This window comes from Atta colombica, unplaced genomic scaffold (assembly GCF_001594045.1).
Source record: "Atta colombica isolate Treedump-2 unplaced genomic scaffold, Acol1.0 scaffold288, whole genome shotgun sequence".
In the NCBI taxonomy this organism is placed as follows: Eukaryota; Metazoa; Arthropoda; class Insecta; order Hymenoptera; family Formicidae; genus Atta; species Atta colombica.
In genome coordinates, this window is record NW_017259390.1 from 370,191 (window position 1) to 391,965 (window position 21,775).

A 21,775-nucleotide genomic window follows, 5' to 3' on the forward strand; every position below is an offset into this window, starting at 1 on the left:
TATATATAATCGAGTTAAACGGATTTCAATATTCAGATGTATCGGATGTTGTCTCGTGCTCGGACAGAATTGTTTGCAAAAATGGTACCGTATTGATTCGCATCAGATGCGACGTTCCTTTGTCGACGTCAATATCTACAATATTTTAATTTAATTGAATATATATCTTTCTCGTCATACATATTTATAACTTTTATATTTCTCATATCACAGATTGAAGTAATATTCAGTGGTTTAATAATATACCATTGCGTGATTGAGTTAAGTGATTAAGTTAAGTGAAATTATAAAATCAACGTTTTGCAAAGAAGATTTTGTTTGTTTTAATGGATATTAAGTAATTTATATAAATTTATATAAATTTTTAGCTTTAAATTTGCATTCACTTTTTCTAAAAGTATTTTATGTATTTTTTAATATATGAGTTACTTAATATTAAAATCTAAAATATCTTCGTTATTTTTGATGATATGAGAAAATGTCTAGGAAGAACTTATTTGTTTTGAATAGACAAGTATTAGGTATAACAAGTAAAAAATTTTTTTTAAGATCATTATTTTCGAGATTTAAAGGTCATTAATAATTTTTGGGGATATCATATCTTTATCATCACTGTATTGATAAAAAAACACACATACAAATTTAATTTATGATATGTTGGTCTTCAAATGATCCTTTGAGATGAATTTACTGCACCAAAATAATCTTTAATCTCAAAAATAATGATAATAAATTTTAAAAAGTATTTATTTATCACAATAATTAGAATAATTTCTTTCGAGGCGAATAAGTTCTTCTTTAGATATTTTCTCATATCAAAAGTAACGGAGATATTTTAAGTTCTATTATTACCTTATTATTAGTCACTCTGTATACAACACATTTTTAGACCATTTTGCAAACACATCACTGCGAGGAAACGCTATTAATTTAATTGAGTTTCAGAGTAAACTCTCGCTTGTTATGACGTTTGCGAATTTGAGGAAACAGTGAAAAATAGTTGTCGAATATCTATAACAGTTGCTACGTGATCGATAAAATTATCGGGTATTGATCCTAAGTTCGCAAAATGACTTTCTGCGTGCAAATTTCACGGAAGGCGTCTCATTTCGGCACTTTACAGCTTCGCGTTTACATCGTTTCGCGCTCACGGCGAGAATCAGGTCAGGCCTGAACATAGCGGTTGATTTTCGCCACCGTTCGATTTTGACGTTGTACGTCATTAAAGGGTACGGATATAGAGCGATCGTCATTGCTGACATTTGGTTATACCCACAATTGCTGTAGTTGATTCATTACGATCATTTCCTCGTCAATCGTGCGTTTTACATGCACTGGATCAATCAATTAGCGGTCTTTAATCACTTCCACCTGCCAATTGTATGCTAAATCTTTTGAGTCAATGCTCGAACAGAAGTCCATAATCCGATCGCTTTATACATTTCCCACACTCGAAATTTGATGGAAATTTGCTCATTAAAATTTCCTAGTTTCAAATTAATATTCTGAGGAATTTGTATATATTAAATGACAAACAAAAATTTTACTTTTATTCCTCTTACAAAACCGCGCGTATTAAAGTCTGTACCGGCATTGTAACTCTGAAGCGCTAATCCGCATTGCTTTTACATTGTGTACTTCCGCGTAAAATTGTACTACGAAGTTCGTGAATTTTTTATTTCGCTGTCACGGAAACGGGAAGCGGAGATGGGGAACAAGTGAAACGATGAGATCAGAGAACCAGGTTTGTGAAGAGCACCACAGCTTATTTCACAATGTCGTAACATGAGTAATGCCGCTGCCGGCCATTATGCTTGCGCATAGTGCGCCTCGACAATATCGTAAAGCAGTGTGTATCGATCTTGTGCAGTTAGGAGATGACATCTACTGCGCAAATTATACGCGTCCGGTATATTTGCATAACTCCGAGCAGTGACAATTCGCGGCCGATGCGTCGTCATGCGTGATCAGATGACACGTATGTGCCGCAAAACATCATAGTTAATATTCGACGCATCACGAGGAATTGACGCGTTGTCATCGTTCTTGATATGATGATCATTTATGTTCTCTGAATATTTTGGAGATTCCGATCGATAGATGTTGAATGTGCACGATTTACAAAATGAGTTTTTAACATTTAATACGTATTGTCTATTTATTTCAAGCAAAGTTGTAGATTAGAGAGAAATTGTCGTCGATATAATTCGTTGATTTGAAAACGAAAATCATTCATTGGATGAGAAATTTGATATTATACTAGTTTTGAATGAAACAATGCAGTATAGAATATAATACGATGTCATTAGTACGTATCATCGGTAATATGATCTTTTATATTCTGGCGCGACTGAGTATTTTGGGAATTCTAGTTAACTAATAGGTATTGAATGCACACAATTCTTAATTAATTAAATGATATATCTTATTTTTATTTATATTTTTACAAAGTAAGTTTTTAATGCATATTATTTATTTACTTCGGAGATTAAAGGCGAACTGTCGCAGTTATAACTCGCTAATTTGACAATGGTAATTGTTTATTTCGAAATTCAATATTATATTAGTTTTGAATGTAACATAGAATGTAATATAGAATATAACAAGTTTTCATTATCTTTGATATAATAATCTTTATGGTCTTGCGACCATTTTAGAGATTTGAGTCAACTGATGAATATTGTGAATATATACATTAAATTCTTAATTAATTATAATATATATCTTATTTTTATTTTATTATATTTTTATAAAATAAGTTTTTAATATATTGATATGTACTATCTATTTATTTAGATTTAGAGAGAGAGAGAGAGAGAGAGAGAGAGAGAGAGAGAGAGAGAGAGAGAGAGGGACGTGATTATAATTTGCCGATTTAACGGGAATTGTTTATTTTAGATGAGAAATTTGATATTATCATGTCGATTATTGGTTTCAAACGCAACGATATAGAATATAATGCGTATGATATTATCATGTTGTTGATATAATGATATTTTATGTTTTTGAACTGAATTTTCGGGATTCGAGCCGATTGATAAATATTATGAATGCTCAATTCTTAATTAAAATATATATTTTATTTTTATTTAGTTTATATTTTTACAAAATAAGTTTTTAACTGATTTTCATACTGATATGTATTATCTATTTATTTTGCGAGGTTTTAGATTAGAGAGAAACTATCAGTTTCTCTGCAGCAGTTTAATCTGTTAACTTGGAAAAGGTAATTGTTTCTCGAATAAGAAATTTGATATTATATCAGTTTTGAATGCAATGATGTAGTATAAAATATAACATAATGTGGGATAATCCATTTGCGTTTGGAGTGAAATTTAATGCAAGCAATTTAATTGAATTCGTATATTATTACATTATTTTGGAATCAGAACCTATATATGTTCATATTTATATGGATTTCTCTAACTCACGAACCGTACAGGTGCGAACGCATTAGAATTTCTGAGGCAAGTTTATATCATTTACAAATGTATATCCTAGCTTCGAACATCGGAAAGCAAATTCGCGAAATCGTTTTGGCAGAGGGAGTTAACTTCTTTCGCGTTTCGCGGATTAAAAGCGGTGGGTCGTAAATATTCCCGTCGTAATTTGAAAGCTCTCGTGTTCCAGCATTTCTCGGCGCATGGATTCTTTAAATGGCTTGCTCGCAGAAATCTATTTGGCGCGTATGAAAATTTCATTTACAAGAAACTAGTCCGGATCTCACGCTGCTGCCTATCGACACCATTAAAATAATGCGATATCATTATATATGTGCGTTGTTTGGTGCATCGGTGTTGATAAATAGCATAATTTTCAGTTATTTTAATGAAATTTCCCTCGTCCGCGCATAGCCACGTGCACACTCATTAGGAGATGCGGTATTGACGTCAAAGCAACTTTGCGCCAAAACAGGGTCAATTTCTTCGCCGGTCGATTTCTCAATTTTTCCTCTCGTTCATTATTAAAAAGAAAATGGACAACAAGCGATTTCTTATGCTTTTGGCAGCATGCGCAGCCGGCGTTGGCTGCTGGACTACACGAGTAGTCCATTAACTGAGAGTAAGTTCGGAGCTTCCAAATGCTGCCTAAGTTGCCAGTTTATGATCGATCCGTGCGGTAAATTAGAGCGTGACACCTCGACAGCTCATTGTCTCACTATGTGTAGTGCTTGTATTTAACGTTCACAGACTGAAGGTAAAGATACGATATATCATCATGATGGATACTCTTCTATATTTCCTCGCCTCGTGATAACTGAAACAAAGAGCAATCTAGAAGATTTACTGGGAGATGTAGTGAAATATACGATTTCTGCTTTCGCTATTTTGGTGCAATTTTGATAAAAGAACGTGCCATAATCTTTGTTAGCCTTTATTTTTTATTATTTACTTTCTTCAAGTCGCTGAATAATCGTAAAACGGCGAAAAGAATTTTATTGGCGGTGAAATTGTGTGTGTCGTCGTCGATTGCGATGTCAATTGCAACTTTCAAAGTGAAACGGTAACTTCTGCGGAATTGCACTACGCGCGGTTCTCCGTTAATTTCTAACGGAATCGCCGAACCGAAGTCGAAACTCGTGCTGAAATTAGATTGGATAGTATGTCGTTCTTCATAACAGACCAATAAAGTAAACAGCAATTGGCAGTGTATCACGAATCTTTTACACGAATTTAAGCCAACACGGATTTAAAGTCAAAGGTTTATCTTCTCGCGCAAAGCTTTCGGGATAGGTAAAAAATAAGTGTGACAGTAATGAATGTAATTATGATAAATCACGAAAAGTAGTGTGGATATTGATTTAAATTTATATTTAAAAAGAGATGCATAATTAAATTAAATTTATATTAAATTTATTTTTTTAAAAAGAGGCACAATTTTTTTTTTTACAATTTTTCTGGCACACAGTTCTAATTTGGAAACTCTTTATTTTACTTTATAGAATTTATTTTCCTGATTTTAATTTATATAAGCGTGTCAAATTTGATATAATTTTAGATTTACCCCTTCTGCTTCCTGAGAATGGAAATGTTGACGTCTGATGCATATAGTCGTCATACTATTTCGCATTCTATTTTCTCACACTTCCGCAGCAAACTCGACAACTCGCGCTGTCATTCCCATTCATCTATGCCATAAACTGATGCTCGATTGAAAGGGCAGTCTCATATTCAACGCTATCTCTCCATTTGATTGCAAATCTATCGTTCCATAACAACGTTTACTATCCCAACTCTCAAGAAGCTCTTTCTCTTGATCAAAGTGTCCATCATTATGTTGTTTCAACATAATATTTCCCTTCTCATAAAATTAGGACAATGTTGGGCAGTGTTGAAACAGATGCCTCCTTTGGCAGTGGTGTAGTCGATTTATAATTCAAACTTCAAAGTTTGTGGTCAAAGCCTCAAGTTACTTTTGATTACGCCTTTGAAATACATGAAGCTCAGAGAGTTCGATTCAGGTGATCTAAAATGAATATTTTGAAAGATAGGATTTTCGTATATAAATAACGCGCATGGCGTTAAATAAGGTTATGCAGAATAATTTTATATCTCGCATTTTCACTCGCGAAAAAAGACGGTGATTATTTTTTCACTAATATCATTGGTATACGCTCTAATAATATTGCCTACGACATTTTCTTTTGAGATAATTATGAGGGAGAAAAAGAAAAACGGAGATTAAAATGTTGGAGACATAACAACGATTGGAATAACATAGGTCATGAAATTTGACATTTCGCGTGTCTCATTTAATATCCGTACTTTTAAAAGCCCTTTTTCCTCGTGCTATGATTTTTTTACATGGAAATGGTGGATTGCAATATGCGAGCGAGTTCCATTTATTCGGACAGAAATCACTTCTTTCCGAGTATTCTCGCTCCGATTCGTGAGCTCCAAATATTAGTCCTCAGTTATTGCACCAAGGTAGAAAGCCGGCTGAGCTCGGATTATTCGTATGTTTCTCATTTGAAAATTGTAAGAGTTTAAAGAATTGGAAATCTCTCTAAAATCTACTACATTTTTCATCATGAATATTATGTTAAAAAGCATAAATATTTAAAAGATATTATTCCACTTAATTAAAAAATGAAATAAGATATATCAATGATTAATAATTAATAGACACTTTAGTTCTTTAAAAAATAATGGATATTTCTTAACGTTTTATATCAATTTTTTAAAATATTATTTTTATTATATTAAAATTACGGTGAAATCATTACGGTTTCAAGAAATAATTTACGAACTTTACTCATTAATAACGCTAAATCTCACATTAATTAATCATAATATCTATTAAAACTTGATATATATGATTCTTGGTTGCATTCAGTATGAAAATAATCTGGGATTTACCTTCTTTCGAATTGATTCAGCATTTTTAATGTTAAATTATTTAGAAAGTATTATTCTTTAACATCTAACAGTTAAGTTTTGATATTCGCTATCTTGACACTAGTTATACAAAATCAAATTAAATTCTTTAGATTATTTGGTTTAAAAAAATATTTTTCCCATATAATATAAAAAAACTATATATTATTCAAGAGTTTATTCATTAAATTCTTTAATTTATTTAGTTTTAAAACTACATTTTTTTATATTAATGTACGAAAATAAATTTTTTATTATCCTAATTTAGCAAAAATTTAGTTTCATCGCAAGAGATCCGCTACATTACTTTTCCAACAAGACATTTACATATCGATATTAAATTTAAATTCTTTGAGAGAATCATTCCCTTGTTACAAATTTTCATTGAAACTTTTATTATAACGGCGTCGCTGTATTCTAAATTTCTAGAATATTCTCTACATGCGACCCAAATTATGTAGATCTGACATCGATAGGTATGAGAGTATGGTTGGGAAATTAACGAAGCATTACCGATAACTCCGCTGCGCAGCATCCGCAGTTCCGGCGACACTGTAAGTGCTTGTATCACCTGTTACGCCTGTCATTCGCTCTTCCGTGCATCTCCGACATCCGGAACATTATTAGGTCCTTCATAGCATTCAGTATTTCGTATGTGCTAACATCTGTTACCGGCACAAGAGCATCATCGATTATCGATATCTGGCGCATTGCGTGAGAAGAGGACGGATCAATGGGAAATTCAGTGCGCGAGATGCTGGAGCCAATCTCAATTGCTATAAGAGAAAAGTACACCGGACGAAGTGAAATTGCATTTACGGTCTCAAACGCGGTCACCTGAGTAATTTGTCATATACCGCAAAAAGTCTTTCTGGTCGAAATATCTATAAATCCTTATCCAGCCTTATAGAGCGCAAGACCTTCATCCTATTACATACTCGATCAAAGTAAATTGGGAAACCTGAAGTCCCGGGGATCGTTGGGCGTAACAAAGGGAATTCGAGACCATTATACCTAGTTTCTGTTTCCGAATATCAATTTGTCAATCTCTCGATCGCGCGGGTATCGGAATGCGGTAAATCGAAGCCGTGATTACCGTTAAGAGCACTTCGACGGGTGGATAACTGTGGCCGGTGACTTCAGTACGATAGGTTTCGAAGTAGGAGAGAAAAATTGACGGCCCCGCCATTGAGGCTATCGTTTACGCTCTCATCTATCCTACGAGCCCATCCATCCGAGAATCCGTCGAATTCACTTTGCCAAGAGATTTTTTTAAGGGTCGAGCAAGAAATCGATCGTCATCTTCATTCTACACGCCGACGACGAGATTCAAATATATAATTTCAACCGCTACCCGTGGGTGCTGAATTCTCTAAATATTTGGCCAAGTATATTTGTCGGCATGAAGGTGAAAATATGTGTGCGTTCGCATCGTACACGTGGAATTTGCGTATATTCGTCGACGGATTTTGGGCTGCAAGGAAAGAGACACAGCGAGTGGATCGGTGGTGCCTTGGATCCACATCGCTATAAATACACGTCGCAATAAACTCAAGGGTGACGTCCACTACATGGATCGACGTTTTCAGCCATCCTTCTTCTTCTTCTTCTTCTTCTTCTTCTTCTTCTTCTTCTTCTTTTTCTTCTTCTTGGAGAGAAATTTTTGTTTCTTCTCTATAATTACTTCTCAATAATGTTCTCAAGATTTCACAATGTTTACGTCATTACTCTCCTCCATAAACTTGGGATAATTTCATCACGGCCCATATTCTCGAAGTGTAAAAATAAGTACGAAAGAAATAAAATTTACAGAGTTGGAAAATTTGGGTTAAACTTAACACATTTCACGTGTTCCAAACGATTCAAATTTTTATGTTAATTTAATAGATGAATATATTAGGAAATATAACATAAATATTATTTTAAGAAATAAATATAAAAAGGTAATATTAATACAGTTTATAAATAAACTATAGAAATTTTTTTTTTTCAGTAAAATTAACATTTATGGTATATTAAATTAGTATGTATTTTTTTTATTCACTTAGCTTAGAATTTATATTTTAAAACACATTATTTTTACATATTATGTTATTCAATTTTATTCATTTAATTTTTTATAAATTGTCTTTTTGACACCAAGAAATATTGAATATAAAATATCTAAATGACATAATCACTTTATGTTAAATTAACACTCAAATTTTTCAAATTTCAATACAAAATTTTAACGAAGATTTGAGTAAATCGTTTCCAGTACGAAACATTTTTTATGCAATATTATATATAATTATAGGCACAAGATTGTTTTAATAGATTTCCTTCGGCTTTATTTCTTTTATTTAAAATGCTTGGTGCACTTGATCAGAACGATAATAATTTAGAATTGACGCGTGATTGTGTTCATTGCATTAACGTTTGCCTTTCTAATAGGTTTATTATAATAAGATATCTGCACAATGTAACTTGTCAAGGATAATTTAATAATAATTACTGTTTTCGAGTTCAAAGTCCTTGAGAATCAAGGTCAAGAACATTATTCTTGTAATCATTATAGTTATATAGTTTAATCATCTCATTATACAAGATTTCAAAGTTATCCTTATTATTTTCCAACTTCACGTTGTTTTATATATATGTAATTTTAATATTCGCATCGAATTAGAGCTCGATATTATAATAAATTATAACATAGAGTTATTATAATCGAGAATATTATAACATCGTTGTTAATTTTAACGAAAAAGTGAAGTTAAAGTATCTGAAGTAAATTTAAAATTATAAAATTATTATAAAACAATTTTTTGGTCTTTGATAACTTATCTAGATAGTCAAGTCTGTAGAAAACAGATTTTTTTTAAATGTCTGCTACATATATGCCAACAAAATAACAGAATTAGATGTATTACTGTTGATAGACTGCTAGAAAAAACGTAACAGAATCTGCAGGCATCAGATAATGTCAGCATTATCTGCTCAGTTTCTGCATACAATTTGTCTTCACATTATATCGACAGATGATGTTAACAAACACAAGCCTAATGCGGATGCAGTTGATGGCAGACTGCCGTCATCATTTTCTGCTCGAACCTGCTGAAGACAGTCTGCTAAAAGACTGCAGACGATCTGGGTTAGATGCTTTGATTAAACGTTAGGGATATATTGGATCAATATTTGGCCAATATTTGTGCTAATAATCGTGATACTAAAGTTTATATTTCCTGAATAAAATGGTAGTTAAAACTGAGCAATTAGCTGACAAATATATAGGTAATACGAAGTATTCTGTAAACGTCTTATGGGAAGCGCTTATGCGGCATTCTTGCAAGAATATTCGCACACTGCTGACGTTTATGGAAGACAATGTGGCCCCCTCACGCTTGTTGCGGTTTTATCGTGGTCACGATTAAATGCGAAAGCGCTCGCAAGAGAGAGTGTTCTATCCTGTGATGGGAAACTCGTAAAAACCGCGGTCGATCTACTTTAATCACCCTTTACGACGCGATATAAATAGCTTTCCAGTTATTTATCACCTACTCTCCATAAAAATCTTTTTCCACAGCTAGCAGCGAGGATACAACTAAAGTTTTTGTCTTCGAAATCAATTCATTATTTTAGAGAAATAATTATTTCCGAATTAATAATAATGCTTTACGGTAGCGAGTCTACAGGGACAAAAAGATGGATAACGTGACTCTCGAAGATGCGATATACATCATCGATAATATGACAGGATATGGATCAGTCATTTTATAAGTGTCAGACTTTCAATTCCCTCGCGAAAAAATATATTTTTTGGTGTAAGCTTCGATCAAATAGACATGAAGCAATCGATGGCGAAAATATAAAGATAAAGAACGATATTCTGGACTTCTCGGCGTGTTTTCGAGATCATTAATTCGCTCGCCATGAACATTAATCATCGGGACGATCGGAATCGACGGCCGAGTGTCGCGTCGTGCGAAAGAATAATTCTCTATGTGGATGATTTCGCGGCAGCAACCGGCCAGGATTTATCGTCAGGATTCTATAACCGTGCTAAAGATGTTTACGCGTTGTCCGGCGAATCAAATGGTACCCGGACAGGTCATCGTTCCAGTCTACATCCACCCACTCCAGATAGTCTAGGCTTTCAGCTGGACGATCGTTCCGGTTTTTATCTTCCCGATTCCGGCGACAGATCGCCTTCTCCTAATCTATACTCTCAAACGAACAGCCCGAGACGCTCCAGATGCAACTTAGACATCGATCAGCGGTCCAGCAGGCGTTTCAGCTCGTCGAGTCGCTCAAAGACGAACAGCTATAGCAGACAGCTGCAACCGACTCCTTTAGGTAGGAAATAATTGGAAAGAGAATTAATAATGTATAGAAGAAAATGTTTTATTCCTTATAATTAATTAAAGAAAACTATAATTAACCTTGAATCAATATTGCCTTTGTAGAGCTTATAACTCACAGTTGATGTTTTATCTTTTCTCGACATCAATATATAATTGGATAAAATACTCGACTTTCTCAACTTTGTGTGACATCATAGTTCGAATGCATTAAAGACGAATGGAACGTATCGCGTTTTGCTTCGAAGTATCCGCAAAAAGGATTATCGCTTCTATCGATTAATTCCTGTGGGCGTACAGAAAACGTTTTAACATTAATATGTGACGACGACGTGAAACTTCAGGGGATGATAGAAGAGCCAGCGTTAGCAAGAAAACCAGGCCAAGAAGGGCAAGTACTGCAGCTTCTCGAAAGGAGTCTATTCGCCAGACAAAGGGGGATGTTAAGCAGATACAGAAGATGATAGAGGACACTCAGGAACTCGAACAAGCACGACGTCATCGACGAATCGCCATGATCGTTTTGGGGACCTTTATTTTCCTTCTGGTGGCTTCGGTGCTTGCGGTGGTGATCACCTTGACGCACAACAGCTTTTTGAATCCTGCATCCGACTCAAAGGAACTGGCCGAGCATAATTGTAAATTGGAGAAATGAAATGATCTAAAAGTTTGGATACTAACCCAAAATTATAAAAGCTACTTTCCTTATAAAAGGCACAGTCGACACAAATGTCATTCTATCTTTGTTACTTATTGATTATCAAGAAGGATAAAACGACGTTTGTGTCGATTGTGTCTCCTCAAAGGAAAGCAGTTAAAATATTAGAATACCGAGACTTTCGAAATTTAAGTTTAAAATCATTAACTGCGACCCATCATTTTAAGTTAAATGGAATTTCTCCGCGGTTAATTCATTTTGCTCGTGGATTTAACTTCTGTAATACAGTTTCGCCGCAACGCTCGATAAGACTAATTTAAGTTTTGTGCTACTTTTAATTCACGAGCGATTAAGTCTAATCCGAAGTTGAGAAAAATCTGTTTCAACACGGAAGGAAGGTAACATAAATCTGTATGGTCGTTCGCTCGCATTGTGAAAACATGCAAGGATAAGAGATGCTAGTTTAGTGTCATATGTCTCTAAGAAGTTTTCCATTTTACTTATCAGTTTTCTTATCGTTTCAGTACGGAAAGAGAACGAGGAGCTGCTGAATTCCCTGAACAGAGATATTTCCGTGCCCGAGAACGTTACGGCGCCTCCCTAAGACGAGGCGAATCTTCCGGACGGAAATGCATCGTCTGTCGATCTCGATTCACTTCAGCCACGTGATACGAAATTCTCGTCTTACGACATTTCACGGCAACGAACAATGTTATTCAGGAATCAACGTCGCCAACGAGTTTTAAGGAGACGTTCGGGCGATTCAGAGAAGAAATTCCAAGACGGTGAGAAAGAACGAGTCTTTGATCGGCGGTAATGCTGATTAATTGTATCGCAGTATTTTAACGTGACGCTCCAGAGATGCAGCCTTTTATATGGCGTACATGTATGTATCGTAGAAACGTTATTGCGATGAACTCGTGAAAGTCTGATCGCGGCATACCATATTGCGCTGTTGATTGTATTATCGCTACGTTCGAAAACGTCACGTTGGTACATATATCTCGTATCGATGCAGACTAGGTGCCCTCAATTTCGAGCTTCGCCAATAAAGCTTCATTCCGATTAGAAACGTAAAACCAGAATACAATTTGAAGTACTAGTAAATTAGGTCATAAATTAACTATTAAAATTTGGCAGTACTTAATAATAAAATTTGTTTATAATATTAATTAATGATAGATTATTAATGATAAAATATTAACTCTTAATACACACAATGATTTTCCTTTACACGATGAGTCTTTCGTGTCTGGGTTTATTTTCATCATTTTTACAAATATTACAAAAATTACTATAAAGAAAGTAATACAAAAATTATTAAGTATTTCTTGCATTGTTGGAAAATTTATATAAAATTGAATACATTTCATGTGTCTCAAACAGAGACACATGAAACCATTTAAATGTATTAATTTAATACAAGATGAATATGTTAGAAAATACAATACAATACAAATACAATACAAATATTATTTCAAATAATAAACACAAAAAATGTAATATTCATACAGTTTGTAAATAAACTGTGAAAGCATATTTTTTTAGTAAAATTAACATTTATGATATGTTAAATTAACATATATTTTATTCATTCATCTTATTAGAATTTACGTTTTAAAATTTAATTTTATATCATTTGTGTAAATTATGTTATTTTAAGTCTAAGAAATGTTAATTATCAATTTAACACAAACTATTTAAATAACATTTATTTAAATAACATAATCATATTGTATTAAATCAATATTTGAATATGTTTAAAATTCAACAAAATTTTAACAAGAACTTGAATAAACTGTTTCCAGTATTGACTATAAATATGAAATGTTTTTCATTGTATATACTTTAACATCTTTGTCAAGATATTTGTAAAGTTGTGTATTAAAAAAATAAAAGAAAAGAGCATTATTTAGTCAAGTATTTCTGATATTTTCTGATAATTAAGAAAAGAAATGTGCAAAACATAATTAATGTTCATTTTGTGTATTAAGGGTTAATATATATAATATTTTTTATTATATAATATATAATAATTTATTAATTTAGTCGATCGAATAAATTCACATTGAATTTGGCAATTTTTGTAGTTGCGATAAATCATCTAGTACACGTGATTTGTCATAATAAATACGAAGCAATTAAGAGCTCCTGATTTGCGTGGATGCGAGCAATAACTCTTCAGGAACGCAATTACGATCTTCGACAAGAGTTCGCGCAGTCTCATTGCGAAATTTATTTCGACAATAGATCGTACACCGAATGTCAACAACGAAAGAATGATTTAGAAGTCACGCGAGAATATAATGCCATGTGGCATTTGGTCATCGGCGAAGAAATCGGTACATGAGACCTCTCGTTTATCCATGTACTTCTTTAAGTGCGAAAGAATACGTGATCCGAATCAGGTATACGTATTATCGATCTGCGAATATTAACATGTGAATACGAGTTTCATGAGTTTTATGCGGATCCGCGAGCAATCGTATCGTTCAGACAAAACTGACATAGAGTGTAGACTCGGTGCTTTTTTACATGTCTTCCAGGATGAGAAAGGACATGAGCTCAATGAACGGGAGCTCTCAAACCGCCGATTCGTCGCGCTGATGATAGCCTTGGACATTTTTCGTGCGTGTAGAAAGCTGTACATAAAAACGTTCGTTATTAACAATCATTTGTAGTTACGCACGTCCGAAGGATAACTGAGATAAGGGTCAAATTTGTTGTTGTCAATTGTAAGATAAATTGTCATAAAAGATACCCGCCGAAATCGCGCGATTTAGGAAAGGGAAAGATGAAGAAATGGAGCACCATTAGCGATCGGTTATTAAATTGTGCGTGTGTGTTCGTTCGTACATTGTACGAGTAACGATACAATTCACGCCTCGCGCGCGCGAAACAACAAAGTATTTTTATTCACTTTACTCCGCTATTCCCAATGCAATTTCCCATTTCGCTTTGTAACTAATTGCTTAAAGTTTTACCGGATATTTTTCGCCATAATGATGGCGATTCAGTAGGAACTTTTTCTGATACATTTATTCCGCAATCCCTTTATACAGGCATAGAAAATATTTACCAAGCATTATTCGATCCTATAAATCTTATATTTCACAATTAAGAAATATTTGTAATTTCGCGATAGCGAAATGTATATTCTGTATTTTTATAAATTTATTGAATTTTATAAAAACAACTTCTATTATGTTTATACATTATCGTACGTACACGCAGTAAAAACATTCTTGATTTTTATCATTGAATTTTTATCATTTCGTTTGTTCTGTCTGATTGAAATTACTTTAATTTGAAATGTCAAATCTCCGATGTCGTTCAAACATATGACGTTTCATGGCAGTAAAAGGATCAGTGATATATATATATTGATAAAATAAAATATAGCTTTTCGTACGTATGTGAATACTGTTTATGTATAACTGATAGGTACAATCTGGTTTATACTGAAAAATAATGTCACATTTGGCAACAAAAGTTCTCTGTGACACAACAGGGTCGAACTTCAATATTGCTAAGGTTGGAAGAAATTCCTTTATAGGAATTTTGTGAAAATCGCTTTCGTTCACGAAAGCTCGCGTTGAATAGAGGATAAATTGAATCGTTCAGGTTGATATACAAACATTATTTTTTTTTAGAACTATGACATTTATCACATTGGTTCTCTCGCTGATGCGCGAAGCACATTGAAATGTAAACGCAATTTTTTCCATGTGCCAATTTTATTTATTTTTCCGAATGTAGAAATAAACGTGATATTCCTGTAAAAACTAATTTTAAATAGAGTACCATATGTTTTTCTTTTTCAAGAAATTCGGTCATAGTTTCGAATCCCTACAAGTTGGTTAGCGATCGCTACGGTTCACGTGGGAAGACTTTTTCTATCTGACAATGAGATAATGTACAATACGATAACGTCTATAAATACTGTCGGAATTTACACGCATATATGTATAGTGACACATTAGCCCCTAAAGCCATTTCCGCGATGTAAAATTAACGCGACGCGGAATATCGCTTAAGAAACATAAAAGAAAGGCGAATTTTAGAATTTTCATGATTACTTGTTACCAAGCTCACGTATACGTCGAACGTAAGATAATATATACGTCTTCGAAATGTTACGATCGCGCGACAGATCGATCGCAGAGAGGAGCGGCAAGAAGAATTTTCTTCGTCTTTCGACCAATCTCTTCGACTCGTCCTATGTGCCGAATTAACGCATCTGCGTTGCTCCGTTTCGCTGTCTATTCTAAAGGTAACCGTCCTGAAAAATTATGTTTCACCGCAAAAACCATTGTATTATATTTCGATCGCGTTTTATATCCTTTGCTCTATCTATGAACGACGATGCAGGCTCGATCGATCGACTGATCGCATACATTAGATGATTCATGATGGAAGAAACCCAGATATGTTCTTAAATATGCACATTTCTAATTAGCCAATGAGAATTGCACGTCAGATATGATCATTTTGTCGCGGTGATTTAATCGATATCATTTCATTATTTTTTTACTTACATGTTTACTTACATTTTTGTGTTTTTACTTAATTATGCTTATAATTGAATTTTAAGGACATCAGGTTGCTCGTTTTTTTGGCAGCATAATCTAAATATGTCTATTTGAATATGGAATAGATCTGGCATTTGAATTGTATGGAATTCATCTTGAGAAAGAACACATTTGAATTTTTTCCACTAAGCATCAGATGATTGTTTATCGTCGTTGTGAAGGAAACGATCAGTTTAATAGATACGTTCGCGTCGCACAATCAATCGGCAAACGTAGTCGCCGATTCCTCGCGATTTACATCGCATAAGGACGTAAGATAGAATTTATCACTAATCGGTTTTTCGAGCGTATACAAGTTGGGCTTTCTTTTCTAGATAAAATTGGAGATCGTTATATGTTCGGAAGCGGCATAGCCGATTTCGCTGATAAGCTTGTTAACGTAGTCTTAAAGCAGCTCACGGCCGTAGATCTCTCGCCGGAAATACCTCGGCCATAGTTCTCGATCACCGATCGACTCGGCGACTCAGTGAAACACACAATAATTCGCGCTATACGTTGTATAAAAAATCTTTTCTATAAAGATATTCCCTTTTTTTACCTATAATTACTAATTTCTAGGGCCATTTGGTAGATGTTACATAGCGGACGAGGACCTTTTTCAATAAGCCTGTCTCTCGCGATGAGCCTTCACTCCCGTTTTCTTTTTTGCGTATGCTTGAAGATCACTTGGCCTAATGCGAGAGATCCGTTTAATAAGCGAGCTAATATATAACTTAGTACTCGCGCGCTCGTGGCTTTATCCGAATATAGTCTCGAAGAGATCCCACGAGGGCGAATTGAGTTTGACGAATGGTTGCGCATATAGTGGATGTTAGAAACCTCGAAGATAAGCGGAGATAAAGAGAGAAAGAGAAATATTTGCGCTGGTCGCGTTTTTATTTCATACGACACTATGATACCACCGACGATACAATATAATCCCAAGGCCGCACCGTACTTTAAGCCTCGAGATACGTGATGCGTGTGCCAAATCTGTGTGTGTACTGCACGGTACGCACTCCAGTTTCCTTCGACAATCATAGTGCTGGTGTGAATACGATCGCTTGTGCGTTTTTACCAGAGAAGGAGAGGGCATTTTCTGCGTCGCAACAATACGCGCGGCGTGGCTCGTTACACGAGCGACAAGCTCCAACATGAGAAAAGATGAATGATTATCCGATCGTTGATCGCTCGGGATTGTCGAGCAGAAATGACTCTCATGCTTCTCATTGCTTCTTACTTTATAGCTTCGATATCGCGCTGACAACTGCACGCATCCGCCGGCGGAAAAAAATGTGTTCGCAATAAAAAAAAAGATGAGGCACCGATAAAACGTACAAAATTTTAACTTCAAAACTTCATCTATAATTCAAGAACAGTTGATTGCACTGTCACTGCAATCAAGAGATTCGCGATTGTGAGAGAGGCACATAGCTCAATATTATTGAATTTTTCGAGTTTGAAAGAGATGTCAAAAATCTATTTACTTTGAATATTTTCTGAATGTTTTTCCATTGAGAAAATCATTTTGTTAAATCAATTACTTTCTTGTTTGGATATGGACTAACAAAATCCTTGATTGATACAATAAAATAATTTAGTTGAATCAGCTTATCAAAATGTTTGGTTATTGCAACATTTTACTTGTTCCTAATAAACAAATTTATCAGATGTCAATATTTATCAGAAACGAGTAGAATGGTTACAATAACCAAATGTTTTGCTTCAACTAAATTATTTTTGCAACCAAGATTTTATTTACCCATATTGAAACAAAAAATTACTTGATTCAACTAAATGGATTTTGCTTGTAAAATAGAGAATAATGCCTAAAAAGAATGCAAAAATCATTTGCATAATTCTTTTTCAGTACGGAGAAAAAACCTTATGCTTTACTTTTTATTTTTTATCACACCAAAATTCCTCAGTTAAATGCACTGAGGGCCTAGCAAGTTTCAAAACGATCATTTTCCTCATTTTTTTTATAATGCAAAATAATCTTTTTAATATAATGCGTATTAATAATCAGTTTTGTGGTCTGGATACAACTATAAAATATAAAATATAAAAATGCACGGATAAACCTGTGGTTTTTTTTCCCGTAAAATTGGGCAACGTGCGTAACATAAAATAATAAGTGAGATAAAAAACTGTGCAAGTTTCATCTTGTCGCTCTCGTACGCGAGGCACGTGTGTTTTATTCAAGGAAAAGAGTCACGCGAGTGATGTATTCCGGGCACGCTGATGAGATTTTATGCCAGGGATTGTAGTAATATAATAATCTTGACCACACGAGGTGTGTATCATAGCGAGACGTTGTGAGATGTTACAATGGATGAGATATTATAAAAAAAAAATTTATGTTTCTATATTGTAATAACGTTTATGTATAACGAGATTATTATAATGCAAAAATATACATACTAGTTGTCCGGTTTGCGATCGCCTCTTTACTGACCTTTTACCGAATCGCGCTGCCTCCTGAAAGGAATCTGAAAAGAGAGGAGAAAACGAGAGGAGAAGATTGTGCATGAGGAAAGATACAAGAAAAAAGTTCATTCGACACAGTTGCAGATCAAAGTGGTGAGTTTCTTTATTTGTTAACGGATATTGCAAACTTCTACATTGTAGAAATCTGTAAAGTCGAGGTGGAGTTCGATTAGCATTTGAACCCTGCCTAAAAGGGACGTGTAGAGAGTCAGCAATAGCGTGAACATACACTTGACACTTGAGTTAATAAGATGTAGCTTATCAAATAACACGGAAGGATGGTTTTATTAAAGTATCTAAAAATTTAGCTAAATAATTAGCTAAATAATTTTGTTGAACCATCAAAATAATCAGGGTTGGGAAGTAACTCGTTACTTATAACGAAATTAGAGTTGCCTTTTTTCAGTAACTCTAACTTAACCCTCATCGTGTATATGGGGGTCATTTATGTTCAGGCAATTGTTATAGTTCTGAATATTTTGATGAAAACAAGTGAGTATACAGTCGCCATTTCTGTTCCTAAAAAACTAATGCGTGGGAGGAAGATATCCGTGAAAGCCCAATGAACATCATTTTCTCGCTGAGCAACTGATATTCAAAATCAAGCAAACACAGAAATGATCTCCATATACACTCAATGCATATTTATCGTACAAATAAAAAAATTATTTTTTTCGCGTTTCTTGACTTTATTTTTATAAGTAAATCACATATAAATAACGAAAAACTTTTTATTCAATGATATCTTAAAATAAAAATGTCAAATGGCTCTGTAGAAGAGATTATAAAAGAACGATTTCTTCGTTATTTTACAATGTCATCCCATATGTATTTTTTTATTTACGAAAGTATATAAGATTATAAATTTTGAATAAAAAACGAAATTTTTTAAAGTTATTAAATGTCAATTTTTTATAGGAATTTATTTTTGTATAAATTTCGAAATTGCAAGACCTTGTGTCTCAAACCAATTAAAAAAATTTGTTGACATATATTTTTTTCTTAAAATATGAACTTTAAATTTTATTTTCCTTTTTTAATTAGATTTCATTGATTTGATCAAAAATTACAATTTTTTAAACGTATCACTACTATACTTACATTTGTGTTTACATATTTGCAAAAATAAAATATTAAAAAAAAATATAAATAGATTTGTTAAATTATATATAAATTCTTCATTTAAAATAGTTAAGAAAGCTACATTTTTAAATATTTAACTTAATCCATTTAAAAAAATGCATCGGACATGAATGACTCTCGTATACATTTAGCTCCAGTTTCATAATAATTCATAATCATTATAATTAACTCTTAACCGAGATTCAATAATCTAATGTTAGAAATTAAAAAGAGATGAGAAATAAGTTGAATCTTGATTAAGAATTAACTGTGAATTGTGAAATTAGGCCTTAATAGATATTAAAAAAACATATACACAGTAAGGGTTAACTTGTACTTTTAATTAATTTAATTAAATTACTTTATCAAGTCTCAAATCTATTCGTTAATATGAATTGAAATGTTCAGTAATTGAAATATATATTTGTCCCTGATAATATCATTCTAAATGTATGTATTAAGAATCCTTTTAGTGTCTTAATATATCTCATAATTTTTATTTCAAATTTTTATATATTAATTTATTATAATTAATATAGATATGAATTAATATATTGGTTTATAATATCGAATGTTTCGTATAAGAATCAAATAATTTAGAATATTAGAAATGTATAAATTTTTAGATACTTTAGCAAAATCGTTCTTTCCATGAAATGCACCGCGCGTACAATGTAGCCATAATTATAAAGATGAATGGCCTATTATCCGCGAATATTTCTGTAACGTGATGTCCATTCATATGCTTTCGACCGTTTACTTGTCAAACACGACTATATTCCTTGTAGCAGTGTTCTATAATATCAGTAACAGGTGGATCGCGTCGACAGGAACAAGAATAAACCTTCCCTTGAGTGGGGGTGCCGTTAGTCCGATTATGAAAGCCATCTTTCCACGTCGGCCAAACTATCATTTATTATTGGCGCATTTACGCACGGATACTCCGAGTAAGTTTATAACGCATGTCGGAACGTGCGCGAGTGTTTTCTTTAACTCTAATAACGGGCCAGTTATATTCTACGCCGAAGCTATTTCTATAACATACGTATGTGTCTCACCCTGCCTGAAAGGGAAATATAAGTTAGTCATGCTACAGTGCTCGTCTAAATCCTTCTTGCATCAGGGCCATAGGCGTGCGCTCGTATCTGCATGAGACACGGGCGGATCACACGCGCTATTCTTTAATAACGTTTAATCGTAAGCGTTATATCACGTGTTGTTTTACACCCTGCCTTAAAGGGATAAGAAAGATGTTCCTAATCGCCTAATCGCCTATCGCGCCGAACAGGATTTTGCCGCTTCTTCTTTCCTTTTCTTTTGCTCCTCGAGAGATTCTTTATATTTTTGTTTTATTATTTTTCTTCTTGTCTTAATTTTTTTATTTTTCTTGTATCAGAAAGAGATTCTTCAAGTTCAGTACAAGTTTAAAATATAAAATTATTCGAGGATATTTTTATAAAAGATATACGCGGAATATTAAAGCGATGGATTCTTCATGCATGAAATTTTCCGCGAAAATCTTTTGCCTGTTCGGAGCTCGGCCAGGACGATAATAAATACTTTACGATTAATTAAAAACTATCAGTCTCTTTAGTTTAACCCTGCCTAAAAGGGAAAAAAGATGGTCATGCAAGATTGCTCTTACAATTCGGGGCACCAGCTAACGCACGTTAGATGTGTCGATGCGCGATGGTTTCTAAAGAAACGATTCCTTTGAAGCGGTTCTTCGGAAATCATCGGACACACTGTAAATTCGCATTATTCTCGGCTGAGATTTCTTTCTAAATCGAGACTTTTGCCAATCGAGCTGACGTTTCAAAAACGACGCAGCAAATAAGTTGTCTGTACTATTACCACAAAAGCAAAAAAACGTTTAGCGAATACAGCAGTTGGAATGATCGGTTCTTTGAGAACACGTTTGCTTTGACACATAAAAATATGCTTCAATAGACAATTATTGCTGGTTCCGCATCTGCTGTGTGCGCTAAAATCTTTTATTGTACTTGTGTGAAATGAAAAACTTGATTTCCACATGCTGCTAATGATAACAAAGAGTAACAGCACAAAATTTATGCCATTATTTTTCTGTCAAAATTCTGCGTAATTCAACATACATTTTTAAATCAAGATATTTGAGTATTCTTAAATTAACGTTTGTACAAGTGACGCTTATTTGCGTATTTGAATTGTAAATGTAATCTAAACGAATATCATTATATA

General features: G+C 33.7%; 1 protein-coding gene across 1 annotated transcript in view; it reads left to right on the forward strand.

Annotated features, from left to right (window-relative positions):
• LOC108689968 (AT-rich interactive domain-containing protein 1B-like) overlaps positions 1-12,451 on the forward strand; it is a 21,399-nt gene extending 8,948 nt beyond the window's left edge. Inside the window, exon 4 of the mRNA XM_018196989.1 lies at positions 11,897-12,451. Within this exon, the coding sequence (XP_018052478.1) occupies positions 11,897-11,976 (80 nt within the window). The 3' untranslated portion in view covers positions 11,977-12,451. The remainder of the gene's footprint in view (positions 1-11,896) is intronic.
• Positions 12,452-21,775: the final 9,324 nt, after the last annotated feature.